General features: G+C 39.7%; 1 protein-coding gene across 3 annotated transcripts in view; it reads right to left on the bottom strand.

Moving 5' to 3' along the window:
• anapc1 (anaphase promoting complex subunit 1) overlaps positions 1 to 24802 on the bottom strand; it is a 56112-nt gene that overhangs the window by 4050 nt on the left and 27260 nt on the right. For 2 of the 3 annotated variants that reach the window (XM_042433351.1, XM_042433350.1), the window contains exons 30-51: positions 24633 to 24772; positions 24209 to 24327; positions 23783 to 23913; positions 23306 to 23446; positions 20735 to 20887; positions 20525 to 20606; positions 19786 to 19877; positions 18729 to 18863; positions 18199 to 18281; positions 17658 to 17736; positions 17461 to 17535; positions 17306 to 17358; positions 16995 to 17142; positions 16612 to 16808; positions 12796 to 12882; positions 11864 to 11981; positions 7297 to 7374; positions 7034 to 7101; positions 6679 to 6817; positions 5350 to 5436; positions 1961 to 2056; positions 1203 to 1392 (exon numbers count right to left, since the gene is read on the bottom strand). In XM_042433351.1, the coding sequence (XP_042289285.1) occupies positions 1203 to 1392; positions 1961 to 2056; positions 5350 to 5436; positions 6679 to 6817; positions 7034 to 7101; positions 7297 to 7374; positions 11864 to 11981; positions 12796 to 12882; positions 16612 to 16808; positions 16995 to 17142; positions 17306 to 17358; positions 17461 to 17535; positions 17658 to 17736; positions 18199 to 18281; positions 18729 to 18863; positions 19786 to 19877; positions 20525 to 20606; positions 20735 to 20887; positions 23306 to 23446; positions 23783 to 23913; positions 24209 to 24327; positions 24633 to 24772 (2491 nt within the window). The remainder of the gene's footprint in view (positions 1 to 1202; positions 1393 to 1960; positions 2057 to 5349; positions 5437 to 6678; positions 6818 to 7033; positions 7102 to 7296; positions 7375 to 11863; positions 11982 to 12795; positions 12883 to 16611; positions 16809 to 16994; positions 17143 to 17305; positions 17359 to 17460; positions 17536 to 17657; positions 17737 to 18198; positions 18282 to 18728; positions 18864 to 19785; positions 19878 to 20524; positions 20607 to 20734; positions 20888 to 23305; positions 23447 to 23782; positions 23914 to 24208; positions 24328 to 24632; positions 24773 to 24802) is intronic. The other variant, XM_042433352.1, reaches the window with a different exon arrangement.

Here is a 24802-nt window from a genome sequence, read left to right on the forward strand (position 1 = left end):
AGGACATTAAATGTCATAGCTGTGGCATACGCTCATTATACAACAGCTATTAATCAATCAGATTGCGAGATTTTAAATAGCCATTTTTATAAAGACACATATGTCATTCATGGATGAGTTCCAGAGAAAAGTAACATTCCTGATACTTGAGGTCAAGTTACTGTAGTTTGGTTTTCCTTTGAACAGTCTGCCAGTGCCAAGAGGCGTCATGAACACCAGTGTTTCCTGTGGAACGAGAGGTTTGCCAAGGGGACAATGTGAACCAGCGTTGTAGGGGGGGCTTCCCAGCTGAGTCATCAAGGCATTGGATTTATACACTGGAAGACTATCTATCTACTATCTTATTCCTCTGTGCCATAGACATCTGTTGTTGTCCGTTTGCCAAAAACTATTAAAAACACAATGAGCCGTTGCATTGGGTGTAGGGTTGGGAAGTGAAAACTAGTTCCAAATTAGAACCAAATCCAAAATGCCAAGAACCGGGTACCCATCAAAAAAATTTGGTTTGGCTTGTTGGTTACTAAACACGATAACCCTTTATTATTGCAAACAAAGGCTTCATATCTACCAGGATGTGTCTACACGATGCATCAATGCAACATCATGTCAATTTGTTTAGATAGCAGTGAAGGGTGGATCGCAGTAAACGCTTCACTTTATTAAAGAAAACAAAAAGTCAAAGTGCAATGCATGCGGGAAGCTAATTGGCTTTAGGTCAGGTTGTATATCAAATTTGACCAAACATTTAAGAAGACCTGCCATGTTTCTACAGTAGCCTAGAATGGACAAACCAAACACTGGCTTTACAAAGGGCCTTTAGTGTTTTTCGTGAGTTTCGCGGCCACCATAGGTTGTCCAACATATCACAACCTCGTGCTTTTGTATTACATTGTAAATTTCTCAAAGAACTTCAGAACAAAGACAACAAAAACAACAAGCTAGCAAGGTAACCACTGATTGTTTCAGCTGTAGTGCAATCCATCCATCCAATATCAATGATTGGGAATTGAAATGTCTTTATTAAATTGAATCCCTGTTACGAATATCTGTGCTCAATTAAAGAAACTGTTCTACTTGATAAATGACTCCTGCTACTAGATTTTAAATTGAATTATTCAAGCACTCTCAATGTATCCAAACAACCTTCTTATTCACTCACATCCATCAATCACCCATCAACCGTCCCTCTCACCCCTCCTCACCTTTGAGCCAGCTGTCCAGTGCCACATCCACTATGTTCTTCATGACGGGCAGAAACTCAGAGGTGAGCAGGGCATCGTGGCGGTTAGCGGGACCTCGCAGGACCCTGCTGTCCCACAGCTCCACCACCAGACGCATCTGCCACAGGGGGAAAGTCTGGAGCAGGTCACCCCTTCGCAGAGCGCCCACCGCCTGAGAGACACCGGCAACGACATGGGTCAACACATGTTTAATCAGTCAGTGTTGATTTAGATCTGAGACGTTTGACAATTGTTTTTTTAGCTTAATTTTTGTGGTTTGTCATGGAGCGCAATGTGTTGGTATAGCAGCAGTTAATGCTAAAACACTACAGATCCAGAACCATCAGACTTAACTGCTGTACATTTCAACTGATTTTCACTAAGGCTAAAATTAAATCCTGTTATCCACAAACTGCACATGGTTTACATTAGTGCCAATCGTTCTCCAATGCATACCAAGTTTTTAAAATTGATTTGCTATTTCTAAATTGTTGGTTTCAGATCAATTATGAACTCTCAAATAAACACGGAGACCAGGAAAACTAACTTGAGATAGGTAATCTATCAGAGCGAACATTTCATTTCACCGACTTATTTAAGTTTTTGGCAATTTTACACAATTAAACTTACATTTCTTGGTAATGCAATTGCACAACAAATGCTAAAACAGTGACAAGTAAGAGTGAGGAGGACGAGTCATCACCCAGCTCACTCACTGTGTGTGGATGTATTTGTGTTACCTGCTCAATAGCGATGTATGTGGGCAGCATCTCTGGACACTCCTGCGTCACACATTCGTACAGCATGGCCGAGAACAACACCAGAGTGTCCTCTCTCTGCAAACACAACAGAATGAATGAGTGTGTCTGTGAGTGTTAACTGAATATAACCACAGACAGGTTGGTGCATAAATTACACAAAGTCTCTCTTAAACAAACATTTTGACAATATTTAAATCGTTCCATGACAGCACTAAAAGCTCAAATGCTCTCTCCTTAATGCATTCAACAATTATCCTCCTTTTCTGCTGTGTTTTCAGTGTGTTACACATTCTCGAGTTCTTGATAATGATCAAGTTCACTCTTTCAGATCCATGTTTATTTTGCATTTCGATATAGATGAGGGTGAAATTCGGAAACATTTTGCAATTCTCCATTGGAGCACACATCATGCGAGTCAGATGCAGATCTTAGGGTAAATTTGCAAGCATCTCTGTTAAATTTCTTCTCACTTTGTGTGTGAGAGTTTATTTTTCAAGTAGTTTTTGGCATCTCAGTGAGAACACACACATGCAGTGAGTGCATTAGGTGTGCTTTTAGTTTGTGCTATTTATACACATAATGACTTTCAAATGATTTGGAAGATTTTGTCAATGAAATTGAAGGAATCAAGATGTACATCTAATGGTGTCAAACGGGGAAATCATCAAAACTGTACATTGGATAAGGCCTAGCTCATGACTCCTCATCTTTTCAAGTCACAGAAACCTAGTTAAATGAGCTATAAACAGCAATCATGGGGTTTCCATCAGAACAAACTAATCCGAGCACAGACAGTGATAAAGCTGCGGCAGAGACATATTTAGAAAGTGTACACTGATTAAAAACCAAATCATATACTTTCAAAGCTATTTTCACAAACCTGTAAGGACTAGGAGAAATATGCAGTCAAACAGGCAACTTGTACATTCAGATCTAGACATAGAGATATTTCACACCACATTAAAACCCAGACGGCAACAAATCTCGCAATTAACCTGCCAGAAAACACAATGTCCTCAATTTAAAAACAAAGAAAATATTCACATTTGATAAATAAGAAGAAGTAGAGGAAAAAGGGGCAGGCAGAGCTGGTATGATTGCACTGATGAGAACAGATAAACAGCAAAGAAACCTCTTCCTGTTGTCGTTAAATTCAATTACAGAATGTTACGCTACAAAATGATTACTTCCCTTTCAATTCAGTGTGCAAAATGAAACCAGTGACCTCTATGCAATCCAACCAATTAACCTGAAGCCGTGATGAAGCAGCTTCTTTACTCAGAAAATAGGAGTCAATCGATTCTCAAGCAGATTGAGTATCAGTCATGATAATCTATACAATCTATTTTAAGCCTGTAACACACTTAAAATTAGCCAGTGTATGTATGTATACATGTAAAGCTGCCTTTATTTAAAGCTGTCAAAATCTGCCACTTGGTACCTCATTTAAGGCTTTTTTCCCCTTGAATCTTGTTAACGAATCTATTTTTAGTTGTTTCAGCGGCATGGCTCTATGGATGTCGTCAGTCGGACCACCACTTTGGTCCAGACTGAAATATCACAACTATTGGACAGATTGCCATGAAATTTTGCACAAACATTCATGATCCCCAGAGGATGAATCCTAATGACTTTGATGATCCCCTCACTTTTCCTGTAGTGAAATATCTCAAAAAATATTTGATGGATTGCCATGAAATTTGGTACAGACATTGAGTTTCCCATCAGGATGAATTATAATAATCCAAGATGCCATCCTCAGGTCAAAATCTTCAATATTTTGTGTTTAATACTAATGAGAAAATGTTAGCATGCTACACACAAAACTAAGATGGTGAACATTGTACCTCAGCAGCATGTTAGCATCCTGATGATAGCATTTTTTGCTCAAAGCAACACTGTGCCAAAGTACAGCCTCAGAGAGCTGCATGGCTGCAGACACTTAGCTTTGTTGACATTTTGAGTCAAAGTCACGGTTGAATGTCTTTCTCAAAATCTTTTCCAACATTTCTGTATGGACCACATACATCGCTGCGGAAACTTGTTTTGTATTTGCTTCTTCCTAATAAGTAAGTATCAGTTCATTTAACATAATGTAGCACAATCAATTACTGTATGTAAACAAAACACAGACAGAGAGTCTGGTCAACAATTCACATTTGCTTTTATGTCTACTGAAGGATGATATGGTTGTTTGTAGAATTAGTTTCACTCCATAGTGTGAGATCGTACACTGATGTTGTGCACTACAGACACACACAGCATGATTGCATGCATGTAAGTATTTTCATGTCAGGAAAGCAAAGCATATCATACATCAAACACTGATAAATGTGACCAGCATAAACATTTACTAAAACTTCGAATATGCATTTTTCATGATAATTAGGAGAATGTTATTAACAATATCCCAGTATTTATGATTATTTTAGCCAGGACACATGATGCATACCAACCCATCATCCTCTGTATTGTTTGCTCTGGCAGTTTCCATAGTTTTGTTAACATTTAGCCATTAGGGTGCTTATAAACACTACCCTGAAGAAGAACTGAATCAGGATACACAATATTAGCCGAAATGCTTGGTGCATGTTAAAAGGTATATTTTGGTTTTAACAAAAACAATCAACATGTTTGGGTGTTTCCCCCTGTTTTCCACTAGCTGGCAGGGAGGAAAGGAGCAGAGTGTCAACAGAGCAGATAGTTTCTGCCCCGATAGCTCGACAAACCACAAAACAATAAAAAACTATTGCTGTTCAAAGTGTGAATCACTGCTCGGTTTCCATCGTGGTGCTGATATAACTTTCCTTTTTGTGACTTTCCATTACTGAACCTCCAGGAACTAAAAAACGTGACTCTTTCCTGGTTCGTTAATGTTTTTCTAAAAAGGCAAAACTGTTTTATTTCCACTACAGTTAGACTGAAGCCAAACAGGTACGATAAAGCTATAAAATATACTCTTTAAGACTTCCCCGTTTTTTGCTGTCTAGACAAAATCCTACAAAAATAAATTGCTTCCTTCAAATCTCATAACGATTGGGAACCTGGTGAGTGAGTAAACCTGGTTATTTCACATGAAATGATTTATTTTTACCTGTTGTTTATGTTATAAAATAAACACGTATGGTTCGAAATAAAGCAGTAACCCATAATTCACTTCAGAGCTGGCATCTTTGAAGCTAAGATAATGAACAAATGACGGTATAACACATCGTTAAGGACTGGTAGAGTTGACAACAGATTTATTACTTATGATTAGACAAACAAGTCAAAGGCTCTCTCATATTCATCCAGGAAAATAAAATGACGGCAAATAACTTTAGCTAATGGAGTAAAACTGGCTTCAGACTTCTGTGTGTTAAACTCACGTGTTTCATCCCTTCAGATGTTTTACAGAAGAACTCAGCGAAGGAGACCAGAGCGGGCTCGGAGGTGAACGTAGAGATGGCTTCAGGCTGCAGAAACACACACAGGGGGGAATTGTAAAATTATTTAGATTTTGAGACAAACACATAAAAGGAAATGCAGAAGGATGCAAAAGACAGGCGGGGTAAAGAGACACTTTTTTTGTATAAAACCCAAAGGAATTGAGATGAATGACAAAAACCCTCCAGACCTGCGAGTGTATTGACAGCGTACACCGAGACCATCAGGAAACCAGTAATAGTCTGTCAACCACACAGCTGCCTGCCGAACCTGTAGTGACAACCTGTCTAGACTGGACACTGTAGCAACCACTAGGGAGGTAGTCAACTCAATTCCATTCACGACTATTTATAGTCTGTTGACGGTGCAGACTCATTTCTTAAAATGTGTCGTCTGTTTCAAACCCAGTTATTAAAAGGAAACCATACTAGAGGCAAAATCCAAACTAAAACACTGCGTGATGTACATCTGAGTTCTGCCAACGTGTCATTCATGTAATTTCCATCAGCTACAATGCAGCTTGACCACAGAAAATGTTCCAATCTGAAACATCCGCAGTAAAAAGGGTGTTTAGCCATCATACAGAGAGAAATCAAACAAATCACAGACACAAATTTCTACACCCACGGCATTCTGAAAGATGTGGAAAATCACCGACAAAGGTTATTGATGCAGGTGTTGGAGAGGTTGATTTGTCAAAAACACATCACTGAGTAAGTCTAACAATGGCCTGAACATTAGACATCTATAGAACCTGAACCTGAAAGCCATGGCCAACTTCTCTCAGCTGACAGACATAAAGGCAAACAAGACAGCTTGTTTGTATGTGGTGCAAACTGAGGCGAGGATGTGTCTGCACGAACTGAAAACATTTCAGTTTAAATGGAAAATTCACACTTGACCTGCGCAGCATGACATCATGAGAGACAATAATAAGGGCTGACGGAAGAGAGAAAAACAAAAAAAAAAAACTGCTGTTCTTGTAAGTTTTGATATCAGATTGAGATCAAGTTGTCACACAAAACACATACAGAATCACACTCGACACACAATAGTATTGCTCACTATTTACTACTATTTCTGTAGTGTCAGTGCATGCAAATAAACACAGTTACAAAAACAAATTTATGCACAGGAAGAAAAGCAAAAAATTTGATTTACATTCAGTCTGTACACACTCTAAAAGTTCCCCAGATCAACCAGGTCTACAGGAACCTTCTGGCGATGCTTGTTGGCATTATTTGCTATATACAACATCTTCATGAGTTTACCTTGAAAGCTCTGACACCAGAGTTGCGATGGTTGACGCTGGAGGCCAGCAGGCTCTTCCAGCCCTGAGGGTCGTCTTTGTAGGGCAACTGTCCAGCTCTTAGTTTTACATACAACACTCCATCTCTGGACAAGATGGACCTGAGGGAGAGAAAGAGAATGATTGTCCTTCAAATCAGTCAACCAAATCAATAAATGAGAGCAAAGCTTCCCCTGTGGATTCCACTAATCCATCTGTGTCATGAGAAGACAAAGGAGGTGGTCCATAATCATTTTCTCACACTGCATTTTTAGTGGTTTCATTTGAGTGACTACCTTTAAACCTCTGCTTACACTTTAAAGAGATGCTGCACTTACTTCAGATGTTGTGTTTCTTTGCTCAGGTCTACGGACAGTTCCCAGTAACGTGGCCCCTTCACCTTTACCTGCAGTAAATAAACACAAATTAGGAGATATTAGGATGTACTTAATTTATCTACAAATAGTTTGAGTGGCGTAAAGAATCAATACTGTTTAAACTCAACTAATCACATAAATCCTCAGCAGAGAGGTAAAGCAGTCTACAGTTTCGACTGGACTACAAAGTCCGGAAGCTGTGAAGTGTTGTGTTCAGGCTTTACCCGTTTGAGCAGATGCAGCTCAGGAAGCATTGTGGGAGCCATCAGTTCTACTGTCGTCTCGTCGTACCACTTGGTCTCCTGAAACAAGAGGAAATGACGTCATTACAACATGCACGAGAACAAAGGGCCACGTAGGCAGTTTCACATTCTCACAGCTTAAACAAGACATATCAAGCTTTTTGTGATTTTGTTTATTTTATAGTGTTATGATGTCAGATGTCTTTTAAATATAGTTAGAGTTCTAAAACTTGAGGTGAATGTATGTAAAAAATGCTCCCTGTAAGTCAAAAGCCAGGGCTTCAGCCTGCTCTGAAGGTTTAGTTTGGCAAGTTATCTCTACTTCTTCCTCGTGATGACATCCGATTGTTCACGCATGCCCACAAATGGCCGTCCGTTCTGTAGCCTTTGTCGCTAAGGTTGTTGCTAAGGTTGTTCCATGGGTTGTTCACGTTGTCCACTCTCATATTTCAGGCTCGAACATGTACGGATGTATTTGAGAAGTTTCCATTTCAAGTAGAACAAGAGCAAAATCCTACTACTACTGTTTGTTTTACGTAGCCTGCCGACCTGCTGGAAGTCTATAGAGGGGCAGCTTCGAGACGCTGGCCAATCAGAACAGAGTAGGCTCATCAGGAGGGGGGCCTTAGAGAGACAGGAGTTAAAACAACCTGTTTCAGACACAGGTTGAACTGAGGGACTGCATAAAGAACCAGTATAAGATAAATAAGGTGTTTTTTTTAACTGTAAGTCATGCAAAGATAATAAAAACATTGATGCATCCCCTTTAAAGTGAAACCTTAAGATCTGTTAAAGCTGCATAGAAGTGTACCAATATCTGGGTATTTCTCATGTAGGAATTAAACAGCTTATTGTACTTAAACACTCAATGAAAAAGCACTACAGAACAGCAGAATGCCAAAAACTGACTCCTGAGGGACGAAACTTACCAAATATTGACAGAATTGAAGTGAATTGTCTCTAAGAAGGCTTCTTTCATATTTAAATTGGAAAAAATGTATTTAATTAGAATTTGATTTATATACTGCCATTTACTAAGTAGCATATAAAATGTGCATAAATACATTCTCTCTCACAAGCAGTGACGAATGAGTGATTGTCATTCATTGTGTCAAGCTGAGCTTTCTGCTGTGAAATAAATTAAAATGAGGAGTGCCGTCTGAGGCGGTCGTAACCATACACAGCAATCTCTTCTCTTTAACCTTGAACTAACCTTCACCTGTGGAAATACCCAAACGCAGGGAGCTCAAATTCACTGTGGTTACGAATGCTTTCAGTTAATGTGTACCAACCTTCACCTGTGGAAATACCCGAACACAAGGAGCTTAAATCCACTGTGGTTACGAATGCTTTCAGTTAATGTGCAGTGACCCACACCGGACGTGTCATAAAGACAAAAAAAAAGGGGGTCAAAGTAGCCAGAATGTACCAATCTAGGAAGCAAGTGAGATTCAGTTGTTGATTTTCTGGAAGCTTTACATGTGTCATTGCAGAGAAATAAGACAGTGGTTTTTCCTGATGACACGACACACGTCAACCCGCAATGACGCACATCAAGACCAGCCCAGTGTGGTCGACGTAGAAAACGATGGGTTTGGTGGTTTTAATGCATCCTGCTGTGTTGACCTTGATATTTTAAATCTTTTTATACGATTCCTGGCTTTTTAAAATGTTGTAAAAATAGATTTTGCTGGGCTTATTGCTGGGTATGTTCATACTATGTGTTCCCCAGTTTTGAACGGAGCATGAGGCGCTGCTGATGCACTTTTCTCCTTTTCCAGATGATGCTTCTATAAAACTACCACCTATCTTCCCAATGAAGGTGAACTATTGTCATTGTTTCGCATTAGTCATACAGTGGCAGCCCTAATAATTAAGTTTATACTCTGCATTAGCACACCAGAAGCCACCGTAGCCAACTTTTCATTAAAAGCTATAAGGAAGAACACAAAAAGTGCCACATTTGTCTTTCAAACGAGTCAATAAGAAGTCAGTAATATAATATTTAACAAGAAAAAAGCTACAACTAAAAGGAAGCAGGGACTCACAGTGCTGCAGAAAAACTGGAGAACAAAGTGAGACTTCTAAAATAGCCACATCTACACAGAGCGGCAACAAAACATCACAAAGGGAGATTTAGAAAAGACTGCTCCTATAATTCAGGAGCTATTTACTGCATCTGAAAGATACATTTACAGTGTCGCAATGATGTTTGTGCACTGTACAAGTTTGAAAAAGCTGGGGCTGACTGGGGAGTAAATCATAGCTGAGTAAATATGGAACATGAGAAAAACATCTACAGTAATCCTCATGTAAGCATCTGATTTTCTGGTGAAACAGTTATGGATGGTTGTTTCTTTTAAACTTACTGTTTTTAAAAGTGTCTCTAATAATGGGGAACGGGGGAAAACTGCCAGTGTATGGACGTTACAGAGCGCACATGATGCACATGACTGTGGCCATAATGAATGGACACACTGTAGTCTTGTGCAAGGTCACGCAACACAGGAAGTCTGAACCAATGTGGACTGCACCACAGTGACTCCTCTCCAGCAAAGAAAGATAAAGAAGAGGAACAAAGAGGAACCAGAACTATTGGCTGATTTCACGGGCGTTACTGGATTTGGAAAGCTACCGTTTTGCTCTTCAATCCTGAGCAGTTTTACTCATACAGTGGAATTTAGGATATTTGGCCATTTATCACAGTGATCTGGTTTGTCTGTTTGCTGCAATTTCTGATATGGTCATCTGTAAAGTCTCCATTTCTTTGGTATGTGTTCTGCGTTACGGATCTTGCAAAGACAAATATTGTCTAATCCAGGCATCTTGCGGGCGTCAAAAGTTTGGAAAACCTCTTTTTTTATAGTCTGTGGTTAATTGAAGGCAGGAAGTTTACAACATCCGTTGGTTAACTCACTACCTTGAGCAACTAGTTGGTAAATTTAATAAAATATATTAAATTACTGGTGACACAATGAGCAACAGTCATGCTTTAACACTGAAATGTGATCTATGCTGTTGTTTTTATAGTGGGAGGAAGTTGCATTTTTTTTTGTTTGTTTGTATTCATTTTTGACCTAATTTCATAAGCAGAGCAGAGAGATTGGTTTGATTGAATGATGAAAATGCAAAAACTACACTTCAAAAGTCTTAACTGTGAGCTGGAGGAAGCCGTCCAGCTGATGAAAAGCAGAATGTGGTGTTTTTTTTTGCACTTCGAAATGAACTGCAAGCAGCACATACTGTAGATTACAGCTTGTGTTCACATGTGGACGTGTGTGTACGAATGTAAAACAACTTGTCAAGAGGAAATGCAGCAATGGGCATCTTTACATGCATGTGTGACATAAATAGAGAATGAGGGAGCAAGTGTATGCTATGTGAGAGAAAAAGTACAAACTGTACTTTGAGTTTTAAGACATGAAACTAAATAAAGCTTTAACTTCATCTGTATGCAAGAATAAGCACCGATCAGCTCTCAAATATTAATACTTCTGAGGGCGTGTTCATAAAGCTTCCTAGTACAAAGAGTGACGAAATTCTAAGAAAGTTATGACATTTTCTAAGAAATTCCCCTTACAGTTAAGAAAAGATCCTCGTAAAGATAAAAGTTGTCCACACAGTATCTTAGCTCTTAAGAGAGCTCCTAATGTGAAAAATTGTTAGGAGGACTTTTAAGAGGCTTTAGAGTCTCTTAAACAGAGGAGAAAACAGCAGAAAGACAAAGATGTAGGAGAAATATTCTCCAAAAGCTGAATGACGGTGAGTTTATGAAACCTGACAGATTAGATCGTGCAGAGATGTTTGTGGTCCACCTCATTGAGATGGACCACATCTCCCACCCACTGTAATAACACTATAACGCCAGAAATGAAAGTGATCACAACACTAAGATATTTGGCCGGTGGAAAAATTTGGAATTTGCTGGCAGCTGGAAAAAAAGATTTACATGCCAACCAAAACTGCAACTTGTATAAACTGGCCGCCTGTCACAGAAATTGATGAAAACTGAGACCTTTTCTAAGCCAAATAGATTAAGTATTAAAATGACTAGCATGGTAAATAAATATAACAACTATCAGCATGTGTATAGGCTGCTGCACAAGTAGGCCTGTGTTTTCATAGGCTACTTTTGTAGTATGGCTCACAATTTAATCAGCAGAGATGTTCATTACATAAAATAGTATTTATAATTACACCATGTCTTAATAGAGACTGAATTCTATGATTAGGCCTATCAATTTCACTGTCCATTCTATGCCCATTATCATTAAGAGTGCATTTTTATTTCTTTTCTTTTTAGTTTTTGATCAGCCAATCACACATTTCAAAAGAATGAGTCATACCTAGAAACGGGGTCAACCACACCCCCTCACAAGGTAAAAGTTTCTGTCCCTTCCTTGCTTAGAGTAGAAATGTTTAGGCTAAGTCAGGAGCTCTCTAAAAACATTCTCAGTATGTTTGTGACTACGGCCCATGATTGCAAGCATCTTGCTTATGGGAAGGGTTATCTTGTCAGTCTGACCTTACATTACCTTGATTAACTTACCTTGTAGGTCACCTCTAACAGGGCGTAGCAAGGCTTCAGGGAGTCCACGTCCACAGGGACCAGCAAACGGGGCTCTGCAGCCAGCACGGCCAGGTGCCGCAGGGCCTGCAGGTGGTAGCTGCAGCAAAAAGAGCAACGTCAACACACAGCCATATCTAGAGTACTGCCCTTAAATAAAATAATGACAAGAAAACAGTCATATTGTTACTCTGCTGTATGATGGAAGCTTCTCTTTTACCAAACTGTTTGGTATTATACCTGAAGAAGGTTGTTGACTGAAACGTTGTACATATCAAAGTATGTTTATTGAGCAAGTGAGGACAGTTTGCAGGTGTCCTTTCCTCTTTTTAACACTAAACTGTTTGGAAAATCTGATGAGTTTATGAAATCCTTTATTTAAGGGATTTCACTAATCATTTAACTAAAATTATCTATGAGAAAAAAAAAATCACCTATGAGCATAATGTAATTACAACTTCCTCTACCGATAAAGGTAAGGTACATCATCCTGCATTAAAGAATCCATGGTCCACCAAGGTTTTTCATTTATCTGGTTTCCATGGAGCTGCAGGGAGTTTTAATGTTGTAAATTCAGGGACATAATGTGGGATATATGATATATATATCCCAAATACATATACGATATAATGATATATATGGAATCTTTCGGAATTTGAAGGGTGAAAACTATCCGCACAAAATACTTGCTGTCAGTGTTTTAAATATGTCAGTCGAATCCTGGTATACGCTACCACAGCTGGCTGTGATGGCCTCACTAATCAAAAGGTTCACGAAGTTCACATCTGCACACACATCAACCGTCTGTGACAGTAAACATCCCCCTCATGGGATGAAAGGTAGGCTAAACCAAACATAGTATACGTATTCTACCATGGTCATGCTTTCATAGTGTGTGTGTATTTGTGTCTCACCGATTGTCAGTACTGTGAGCGGGGAAGTGGGGGTACAGGGCGCACAGCAGCGCGGCGATGGCTGAGTTGGAGGTGCTCAAGGTGTACCTAACATCAAACGACATCACAAATATTTAAAACACATCATTCTCTCTCACACAAACATCGTTAAACTCTCATCACTTGCCACAAGTAACGGTAAAGTGTGTATGTAAAGGTTACTTGGGACACACAAGTTTTTGAAAAGGGCATTATTCCAGATTATAATTATCAATGCTTTTCTGTTCTCTGTTTGTAAAACCAGGTGTGTGTTGTAATCCAGTTAACGTCATCACAGGCCACAACAGAGCCTCTTAACCATAATGGTTGGCGGTTAAGTGTGCACTTTTACTAAATGAGCCATTATAATAAAGTCGGGTCAGACAATAAAGGCTGCTTGTACATGAAAGGTTACTTGTGAGAGCACTTATTGACAGTCAACTGAGGTAAAGGGTCGTTGTTCTTCATTTAAATGGCTGCATGTTTGAGAATCACAACCACATTGAATATTACTATTTTTCCCACAAGTTAACAATTCAAAAGACCTTCAGTGTGTAAAGATGATAATTAGCAGACATATTTTATGGACAATCTGGTTCAGATTCACCAGGATTCTGCAATGAATAACTGAGCAAATTTTAAAAGACAATTCTGATGGTTGGAAGAGAAACATGAACATGAAATAACAGATACTTCAGCCAACTTTCTATTCTGTTTCTACTGAAAAATAAGTGATTTAGTGGGGGGTTTTCCCATTATTTTCTATTGAATTTCATAAAATGGCCAATGCATGGAACAATCAATTGCACTGGCATTCAATGGCTAGTTAAATATTGAAAACTGCAATCATTTAAGGCTGATTACAGGACAGAAATTTCTATTATCAGTATTGGTCTGACCTTTAAACACAACGACTATACTTGCTCTCTGGTCGAGTTGGTGGATTTAAAGCAAATTAATTGTGTTGAGTGAGAATTTTCTATACAAAGCTAAACTTTCTTCTTGCTGGTGTCCTAACAGGCATATAAAAGATGTATTCTGCCACGTTTGGTCAGCAAAGAAGGAAAACTTTTACTGATGGTCTAGAAAACCAACTTCATTTTAGGAATCTTCTCAGGAAAGTGTCACATGACGATTAAAAGTGTAAAGGCAGAAAAGTAGACACATCTTACACAAATACATTTGTACTCTTTCTGACTCTCCTCAAAACTAGATTAAACATATTTCAGGCCTCTAAAAATCCTTCAAACAAAACAATCTGAGACAGAAAAAGCACTCTTTGGTCGAACATCTCAAGACTCATGTCCGCACTAAACTCTAAATACACCCTGTGGAGACGGGTGGAGAGCGGATGTTGATTTGTTTTCAGAGGTCAAAAGTAAAAAAAAAAAAAAATCTAATACTATTAATAATAACTTCAAAGATTTTCTCTGACCAATAAATGGAAACTTCAACTTTCAAATTGACTAACAGCAAAATTAGATATAGAAACTTCCTGCCCTCTGAGGGTTTGGACCACTGCTGCAACAATAACAGGAAAATGGAGGAGTTAAAAAGAGGATTTTTAACTACCAACCAGTTCTTCTGAGTCATTTTCCTTTTATGCAGGGCTCAACTTTTCTTTTTTTTTCTTATAAACTTTATTTATTCACTTCGACCTTTAAGCCACCTCTGCCTTTTCAACTTCTGATAAATGAAATTCCAGTGTATGCGGTGAAAAAAAAAATAGATGTGTAATCGCTTTTTACAAGCCTATATTTACTAACTATGTGCTATATAGGAGCAGTGGGCAGCCACAGTGCAGCATCCAACTCCAGTTCTGAGGCCAGTGCTTTGGTTAAGGCCAAAACGCAGAAGGAGTATTCATAAAATGACATATGCTTGTGTTTGAGGTGGGAGGAAACCAGAGCATCCAGAGGAAACACAAACATGAGGAGAACATGCAAACTCAAAAAAAGGAAGGTTCCACTCAGGCGTCGACACGAGCTGAACAAAAACTACAGTATGCTGTAGGTATCATTAGTGACTTGTGACTTTGAGAGGAAAACTTAATCTAAAAATTTTACTTTCACTTCAGTTTCCTGCTAAAAAAATGAATAAACGGGAAGAGAAACTAACAGAGCAGACAGAAAGAGAGGGAGGGGGAAAAAACCCCCAGAAAAGACATAACAGAAAGAATAGCAGGAAAAACAGGTGAGAAAATGAATGAAAAATAGAATGTCAACGATTTAGCAATAATGATTATACGTGCGTAAAGCAAATGTGAATAGAAACTTTAAATGCACCCGGATGAGAGACTGAATGACCTACGAGCAGAGGGAGAGAATGAAGGAAATTCAACAATGACATGGCGTGAGTCTGCTCTCCGGCGTGACCTTTAACCTCGTAACACAACTCACAGTAAACGAGGTGGTGACATTCAAATTGAGGCCTCGCTATCGCGTGGGCTTTCAGCTGGAAGGTCTAAAATAAAAATGTGACCAGAATAAAATCAAAAGTTTCATCTGATTACAGCTGTAGGTGGAGAGACATTTGAAACATGTAATGAGAGAGTGGGAGTTTCACTCGAAAATACACAAGCCAAGGTCGGTGGTTGGAGGAAACCTGGTTTGGTTGCGCATTTGTTTATTCGCATGTTCATGTGTGTATCTGTGTCATTCATTATGCAGGATACAGCATTCAAAACAGATTTGTGTGTGTGTGTTTGTGTGGCTCACCCACATGCCACATGCCACATGCCACGTTTGTGTACATTGTGTACCTGGTGCTTCCTAGAATCAGCAGCACTAAATGCGGTGGGTGTGTCTTTGCATGTGTGTGCGTGAGCTGGAGTTTTGTTGGCATACAGTATTTCAGGTGTTATATGACAGGTAACAGGTAGTATATACGCAACATCATGTGCATAACAAAGTGGGAACCTGCCCAACAGCAGCTAACAATACTCTAGCAGCCATGAATAGTTGGTATGTAGTACTTTAATGGGCAGTTACACAATGTTTAAGCCTGTCTCCACCTACAGCACAATTCAGAAAAATGCTGGTTGGATTAGATGAAAGAGACAGGAAAGGTTATGACGGAGGAGGTATGTCCTTGGTTGAACTTCTAATTTAACACAATAGTACTAGACACGAAATTGAGGTGAGGTTAAAGTAGGTAGCAGAACGAAAAGCTTAAATTCTGGTTGACTAGAGCTGCAACGATCAGCTGATTAACTGATTAGGGGATCAACAGAAAATGAATCTGCAACTACTTTGATAATGGAATAATCGTTTGTCATTTTTCAAACAAAAAGGACAAATATTCTCTGGTTTCAGCGTCTCAATTTGCTGCTTTTCTTTGTCATATTAAAGTAATATATTAGTTAATTAAAAATAATTAGGTTAAAGTAAATTTAACCAAGTAAGACATCACCGTAGGCTCTGAGAAATTGTGAACTTTTTCACAATTTTTACACATTTTATAGACAAAACGAGAAAATAATTGTCAAATTAATCAAAGATGCAATGTCGATTTCATATCATTGTAAATGATGGAAGGAGAAAAAACACGTAAACTCTTGTTATTTGTTTTGTTTGACAGTGACAGTAGAGCTCAGCAGTACAGAGAAGTGCGTTACTATTACTGTATACAGCACTGTATGCATCTTCAACACTTGGCGTCCTTGCACATATTTGATAATTTTTGAGTATTATTTACTTGATGAATTAAATGAATGATTAATCATTTATAAACATTGTCACTTATTAACTGTCTGCTTTTACATAGCTGTTGTGACCATACGGCAGGACCTCGTCTCACCTGCCCCCTCCCAGGAAAAGCAGTCCCAGTGCCATGTGATGAGCCATGTGGAATCCGTAGTTCATCTCGCCGCCAGTTCGCTTGTGGAAGAAGCGACAGAGCTGCAGGACCTTCAGGTTCCCGGTGCCGGACATCACCATGGACATAGCCAGCAGAATCATTGACAGACCGGTCTGCAGGTTGTAATATCCCGTCTGCTTTGAGAGCCAGCACACATGTTGAACACATACAGCAGACAGATGGAAAACGGAAAGTAAGGAAATCATTATCTGAAGTAGGAGTACGTGAGGCAACACATTTTTCATCACTGACAATCTCGTGAGGTCATTCTAACAGCACATCAAAGTACAAATGTAAACATATACACATATGTAAACACTTACCACAGCTGCTGTACCAGAGAAGGACATGATCTTCATGAAGGTCCTCGCAAATTCGTAGAGGCAGTCGAAGGCATCGGAATTGGCAGAGCCGGCAAATCGCAAACCCAGTGCCATACAGGCCCCGGCTGTGATGTAGTCCTGAGCTTGGCTGAGAGAAACAAATCACATGACATGATCATTCATGGTGGAGAACATCACTACAACAACTTCAGAAGTTGAAGAATCATGGGTTATGTTATACCCTTGAAGAGGTATGTTAGTCAAGGTTTAACCCAGAGTTTGTGATAAAAATTAAATGCCTAAATACTCACGCCATCGTCTCCATGTTAATGTCTTCAGAGGGGTCAAAAGTCCCTCTCATGATCTGAATACAAAACAAATTACCAGGTTTCAGGAGCTGGTATGAATGTAAAACTCTAGAGTTGTGTGTGTGTGTGTGTGTGTGTGTGTGTGTGCAGTTTCTCACCTGAGGTATGTTACTTTTGACCCACTCTGTATTTGGGAGGATCTCATCCCACATGATAATACACCTAGCAAGAGTCTTCAGTAGCGAGGAGACAAGAAGGAGGACGAGAGAAGGAGCGTTAAATTATGGCAGACAGGTATACCGGATGAAGAAAAGGTGGGAAAAATGATCTCACACACAGCTAGTGCTACACTAACCCTCAGCAGCAGAAACTCTGGTTTGATGAAATCCAGCAGGAACCATGTGTCTGGAGGCTTCAGCCAATCAGCAATCGACCTAGTGGACAGAATCAGAAAGAGACAAGGAGGTGTTAATACCCTCCTTCAACAACCTGTCAGCCTAAGACAGACAGCATCATATTAGCCTTGAAGCAGACAGGAACCTCTTGACCAATAACAGAAAGATAACTTGTTCTTCCTTAACGTAATGTAACAACAGGGCGGTGAGATTTTTTCATCAGGCAGGTTAGGATGCTCTGCTCGATGTTCACATGGACAAGAGATGGGTAAAAAAGAATGACACCACACTGACGCCATATTTTAAAAACTCAACACCAGGATAGGATCTGCCTTATTGGCTGACTGCATAGCTGTGGTGTTAGCTTGTTATTCATGACAAGATGGCTCAGAGGTGCAACATGCTATTTTCTGGAAATACCATCCTGTTTTTATAATTAGTTCTATGCTTTTAAAAATGGTTAGACCTATCAGCTGTTAAGTAACAGTAATCTTTTCTCACCTGTTGTTGGTCTTGAGGTAGATCATGGCGAGGGCTAGTGTGGCCCCCGGACACGTCACGTCCACATTTATGGTGTCTCCCTCCTGGAACAAACATGGATAGTGCTTGGTGAAAGCTCAATTGTTTGTAAGTTAGCTAACATAACTAATTTCAACATTTGTGAAGCTTGTTAAGGGCTGCGGTAACACTTTACATGGAGAGGTGTATGACCACTGTCATAAAACAACACCATCAACGTCTGTGACTGGTGCTATGTTGTTTGATCATGAAACTGTCGGAGCAAAGTTGGCACTTCTTTTGAGATCTCTGTCAACATCACATTAGCCAAGGGACATGGCCAGTAATAAACATGCCAAGACATGTTAGTGTTAGGAAAGTTATTATACTCTCAAATGCTATTATTACAGTGTTGAATAATTTGCTTGACCTAAAGAAACATGGAAGAAAGTCAAACTTCAGCGTTATTACAGTACCATGCAATAAAATTGCAGGAATAGACAAAACAAAAATAGAGAAACTTGTGGATCTACCTTGATTTGGTAGCTGGGGGACTTGTGTCTCTCTCTGTTGGCCCCAGCCTGTGCTCTGCGGTGGCCCCCAACCATGTATTGATACAACTGCTCAGGAACATTGAGGTCTGTCATCCCAATTAGGTTGCTGCCATGCTGCAAGGAGAGAGAGGGAGGAAGGACAGACAAGGGAAGGAGAGAGGATGATGACCAAAATAAAAAAAAATAAAAAAAAAAAAAGGGAGAGGGGAGGAAGAATGAGGACATGAAGCAGGATGGGAATAGAGAAAATAATGAGTGGGAAGAGGAAAGGATGGTGAAGAGGTGGAGAGAACAGTGCAGAGGAGGGAATAAAGGTGTGAGTGTTGGAGTTGAGAGGTAAAGGAAGTCAGGAGAGATGGGGCAGAGATGACGAAGGAGAAAAATATTAAGTGGAAAGAATAACAGGAAATGATGAAGGATAATGTCATTCCAATATGGAGGAAACAAGAAAAAGAGAAAGAAAGCCAAGGAGACAAGACAAAGAGGTCATTGTACACTTGTGTGAGAACTTCTGCTTTTCCTTTTTCTCAGTGGGCATGCAAACAAAGTATCACTAAGTGTACAACAGTTTTATGTGAGGTTTCTCTCAAAGGAGATGACTTTGGTTTCTCATCTCTGATTACTTTTTCTAGTCAGACTTCACATTCAATGAAAATCCAACCTAACACACTTCAGTTACTATAAAAAAACACAATTGAAAAGACGTGGTGGACTAATCCTCTTTTTACTGTGGATGCCTGGCCAAAAGCAACGGCATAAAAAATATTAATGGTAAACAAACAGGTTTTGGGAGAAAGTAATGGCTTCTTTCTGTAGCTGCCATTTTGAACCAATAAAACACTATTATTCTAGGAGAAATCCAGAGGGAGATAGTATTACCACAACATACTATTATGCTGCAAAATAAATATTTTAAGTTCAACTGTCAGTTTCTGATCTGAACCCCACCCACCCGAAACCTCCAGCAGGTTAAAACAACATTAAGATGTTTCTGCAAATGTCACTTTTGCCTGCAGTGATTGGGTGTGTGACTCACCCCCAAACAGACCATGCCCAGGGCTAGTCCAGCAGCTAGTGAATAGGACTCTCTGTCTGTACAGTACTCCATCTCTGGACCAGGAGGTCGACCTGAAAGACACACACACACACACGCACACACGCACACAGAAAAATGTAATCTTCTGTCTTGATATTGAACTACATAATCCATGACTATGGACTTACTTCCTCATCAATTTCAGCCTATTTTATCATGTTTGACAGAGCACAAGCGTAGAATGATGACGCATGCAGTTGGAATGAATGAAAATCAAAAATAAAGGGAAGGAGTGCTGCTCTGATTATAACTGTGGTTGGCAAGGTTTTGTTTTTACCCCCTTTGCCCTGCACCACAACTGGATACTAAATCTTTTTCATAGACGAATCTGACACGAGAGGAAAAAATCTTAGGAAAAAATGGACCAATTCACAGTTTTATGGTTTCTTAAATTGAATTATAGAGGGCGGAACAAGACGTAAATTTAATCTGTGTGTGTGTGTGTGTGTCAGTTTGTGCTGCTGCAGCTTTCACATTAATTTGTCAGCATTCAGTTCAGACTTGTGATCAACGGCCATGCTGCCGACTCAGGCTGTTGTTCAGACATGAGACCGCCATATTAAATTGTTATCACGTCTGAAACACTTGTACTCAATCCAGGTCTTGGATCGAAAAAGCGTTATTGTGTGTGTCTCTGTCATCTGTCTGTCTCTTGCAAACACACAAAACAAACACACACCTATTTCAGACAGCAAGACTTCAGCATTGTGTCTGTGTCCTGTTCCCTGGTACACCAGCCCGATGCCAATTACAGCAGCAACCTGCAGAATAGAACAAAAGAGAAGCAAACGTTTAATTTTTCACATTTGTAGTATATATTTGTGAAATCCACGCTCTGCAGACGCTCTAATGGCACTGAAGGTATTTAGTTATGCAAACTCGCTCTTACCTGAACATTGTGTGGTACATCCAGCTCAGTAGAGGTGGGTGGCAGAAGGGCAGGGATGTGTATACTAAGCAGGCGGGTAATTGACATGTCCATGGTGCCCAGTTTGGCTGAAGACACGCCCAGTAGGAGCCCAATACTGGTCATCTCATGGCCCTGACAGAACAACAAGGACAGAGAGATGGCAAAGTGCACACAAACAAGTGAGTAATCTTTTATGAAAGGTGAGATCCGAGGGAAATATTTTTCTACAACTACATTAATTTTTCAAAGAATGGCCAGTTTTAGTTAAATGTAGACATCAAATTACATCAGACCATAAAGTGTGATGCAAGTGCCTGTGTATTACACAGAACACATGACTTCCGATGTAATCAGCTCTAACTGTGACTAATATCTAACTGGTATCTGAGGGGTCCAATCAGCTTGCACACCAGCGCACCATGACTGACAGCTTTCATTAGACCCCTGTGGATTACCCGTAGGTGTGTGTGTGTGTTTGTGTGTAATATATAAAATAAGTATATAACATTGGCTAGGTTTCTCTTTGTAAAATGCTGCAGCAACAGGGGAAACACACTGGGAAGATAAAAGGACAAGGGACACACACACACACACACACAAACACACACACACACACACACACATATATACCTCCATATTCTCACTAAACCACTATCATACACAATTCTAATGAACTGATCCAAAGTATGTCAGTGTAATTTCTGTCTTACAGCGAGAATAGAAACCAACAAAAAACCACCAGCTACAAACAGGCTCCACTGTCAACCACGCTCATCACGTTCATGGCTTTCATTCAGATTGAAGTGTGGCAGTTACACACAACTGTCTGTCATCTTTTACAGTCAGCTCAGAATTGTTTGCTGCTGTTTTCTTGGTAATGTGAATCAGTGTGTGTTATTCTGAGCTGTCAACAGCTGTGTCCAAAAGTTATCGGTTGTAATGGATGAATTAGGTGAGTCTGATGGCACTGTATGGTTATTTTAAATCATAGAATTAAAGCTAAAAATAAAAAATATATCTTTTGGTGGAATTCATAACATAGAATATTAATTCAGCTTCAGCTTTGTGCATACAATAATCTTTATGGTTAACTGTATAAAACAAGCTGATCCTTATAAGGCAAAGAAAAAGATTCAAGAAAATCCTGCAGATCAAATATCATTTCAGAACTAAATTGTTTTTGAGCTGCAGCTTTCTCTGTGGATCTAGGTTCTCCAAATTTCAAGTATTTGAGAGCCTGTATGAGAACATTCTTACAGTACATCTCATTTATAGAGAAATGACTAACAAGGAAAGCTCTGTGATCTTTATGAACTGCCCGCTTCAATTCACGTCCTGATTCAAAACGGGAACTGAAAACGATTCAATCTCATACCCAGTGGGGGCACTTGTTGCATGGATTTGGTGCGGTGGTTCCTTTTTATCTTCGCCTCACATCTTTACACTGACTTTATACTGCTAGAGCAAAAAAAAAGATTTGGCTTGCAGCATCCTGTTGTTTTTCTTACCTGAAAGTGGGAAGGACTCGCCTTGTTTCAAAAGTTCTCAGAGGGCAGAGTTTCGCTTTGACTGGCTTCGAGTTTATGTCCCTCATTTAGTCATTTAGATAAAAATGTGTGTATACGTGGGTGTGTGTGTGCGAGAGAATGTATGTGTGTGTGTGTGTGTGTGCATGCAAGTTAATGAATTTAGATGGGCGTATCTTTGAGTAAACGGTATTTAAGTTCATATTTGTTTTCCTTTCTTGTAAATCTGTGTTGTTTGGTGTGTGTGTGTGTGTACTGCCAGTGTGTGTGTGTGTGTGTGTTGTAATAAGAAACAGTAATTTAGAGAATTGTGTACTGTAAACTGAGCCTTGAGCTAAAAAAGAAATCATTAAATCAAAATGCTTTTGGCCATGTACATTTTTAGGGTTGTTTTTCTTTGGTTTTGGTTTTTTTTTTCCATTTATAGGGTTGTAAATTAAAGGTGCAGTGTGTAAGATTTTGGGGGATCTATTGGCAGAAATAGAATATAATATTCATGTGGAATTTGTCTGCTGTAATAAAATGGCAAAGCTGGATTAAAGGTGCAGTGTGTAGAATTTAGTGGCATCCAGCAGAACGGACTTGGCAGAAATGGAATATAATCATCATAAGTATATTTTAATTAGTGTATAATCCCGTGAAAATAAGAATTGTTGTTTTCGTTACCTTAGAATGAGCCCTTTATATCTACATAGGGAGCGGGTCCTCTTCCATGGAGGCCGCCATGTTACACCGCCATGTTTCTACAGTAGCCCAGAACAGACAAACCAAACACTGGCTCTAGGGCGTTTCACGTGTTTCGTGAGTTTCGCAGCCACTGTAGGTTCTCCTACATGCTTGGGAGGGGAGGGTGAGAGGAGGTGTATTCATTTGGTTGCAGTCTGCAACCTCACAGCTAGATGCAACTAAACCCTACACACAGGTCCTTTAAATGTGTGTTGTGAAACTCAAAGTACAGTGTGGGAGTAAACGCTGCTATAGTTCCTGCACATGTATGCTTTTATGTGCATGTGCTTGTGTGTACCTTGGTGAGGTAGTCGTGTATGTTGAGCGTGGCCAGCTTGGTGAGGTGTCCGTTGAGGCCCAAGGCCATAAGGAAGCCTGCGTACTCATTGGCCAGCTCTGGACTCTTTGGCTTGTTATAGGCTATCCAGGCTGAGTCCACCTTAAAAAAAAAAAAGAACATCACGTATATTTGTACAAAACTTTGTTTACTGCAGAAGAGTGAGAAAGTTTACAATGCAAACTTGAAAAACTGGCACCAGTTTCTATGAATAAATTTCAAAACCTTTTAAGGGATCGTAAATGACCACTTTTTTGTATACAAGTGGAAACTTCAGCCAGGTAGTGTCAACAAAATATTTGGGTTTGTTATGAGGACTATGGGTATCAGCAGCAAATTTATTTGAAATCCAGCAGGGCAGCCTGCAGAGGCACGTTAATCACCAGCTGTAGGTATGTAAAAAGAGCAGGTAGTAAAAAGCTGTGGTCTCAGACCGACCTGTGAAGCAGGGGCTATTTTCAGTCCAGCTGCTACACCATTATGGAAGCTGGGCCAGCTGGTCATGTTGGGAGGAACATCAATGTTCCCGCTGTTCAGATCTACCATGGTGTTCCTAGGAGGGCCGCGACCTGGAGCAGAAATATAAAAACACATTCAGATCTAAAAAAGCTCTGAACATCAAGTTTTCTGATGAAACAAACATAATTACAAAGAACATAAACATAAATAACACCTGGTTTAGTTTCTTCTAGAGAGGAACTAAAACTTAGTAGTTTGACGTTGCAGTACATTAAGGTTATATTCATGAGAAGAACACACTTTCTAAAATTTCACAATATTCAATAAATTTAATGAGTAAATGGGCATATAAACGAAGGCATATGCATGGGTGAGAATGTGAATATTTCAGCATTACCACATTACCTGTCAGGTTGAGTTTTGGGACGGGTAAAGGTTCAGTCGGTACGGGGTGATAGGAGAAGAGAGTGAAGAGGCCTCTGCCAACTGGGAGAGCCATGGTCCTCTGACACAACTGCAGGAGTCTGGAGAGATGAAATACAAAGACGTGGACAAAAAGAAAGAGAGAGCGGGGTATTAAAACTAATGAAAATACAAAAATCTACAGTATATAATTGACTGGAGAGCTGCCATCCCTGCTTACAGCCGGCATCCCAATGATTTCTTGATGTTAAAACATAATTCAGACACGAGCATGAGACAAAATATAAGATGTACACGCTGGGGGAAAAAAGTGAGCAGTGAAAATGTTTGAGAATGATGGACTGATTTGAAAAGGTACTATGTTAAGACATTCAGGACGCACATATCGTTCACACATTATACTCACTTATTCTCTTTCTCCTCTATGTATTCATGGTCAGAAACCTCTGGTAGATGAACAACACTGACCCGGACTGGCCTGGAGCTCTGCAGGAGCCTCCTGACCTCCTGAACCCTCAGATCCTGACTCCAGATCAGTCCTGTGACCTGGGGAGGAGAGAGAGGGCATGAATATCC

This window comes from Thunnus maccoyii, chromosome 14, assembly GCF_910596095.1.
Source record: "Thunnus maccoyii chromosome 14, fThuMac1.1, whole genome shotgun sequence".
In the NCBI taxonomy this organism is placed as follows: Eukaryota; Metazoa; Chordata; class Actinopteri; order Scombriformes; family Scombridae; genus Thunnus; species Thunnus maccoyii.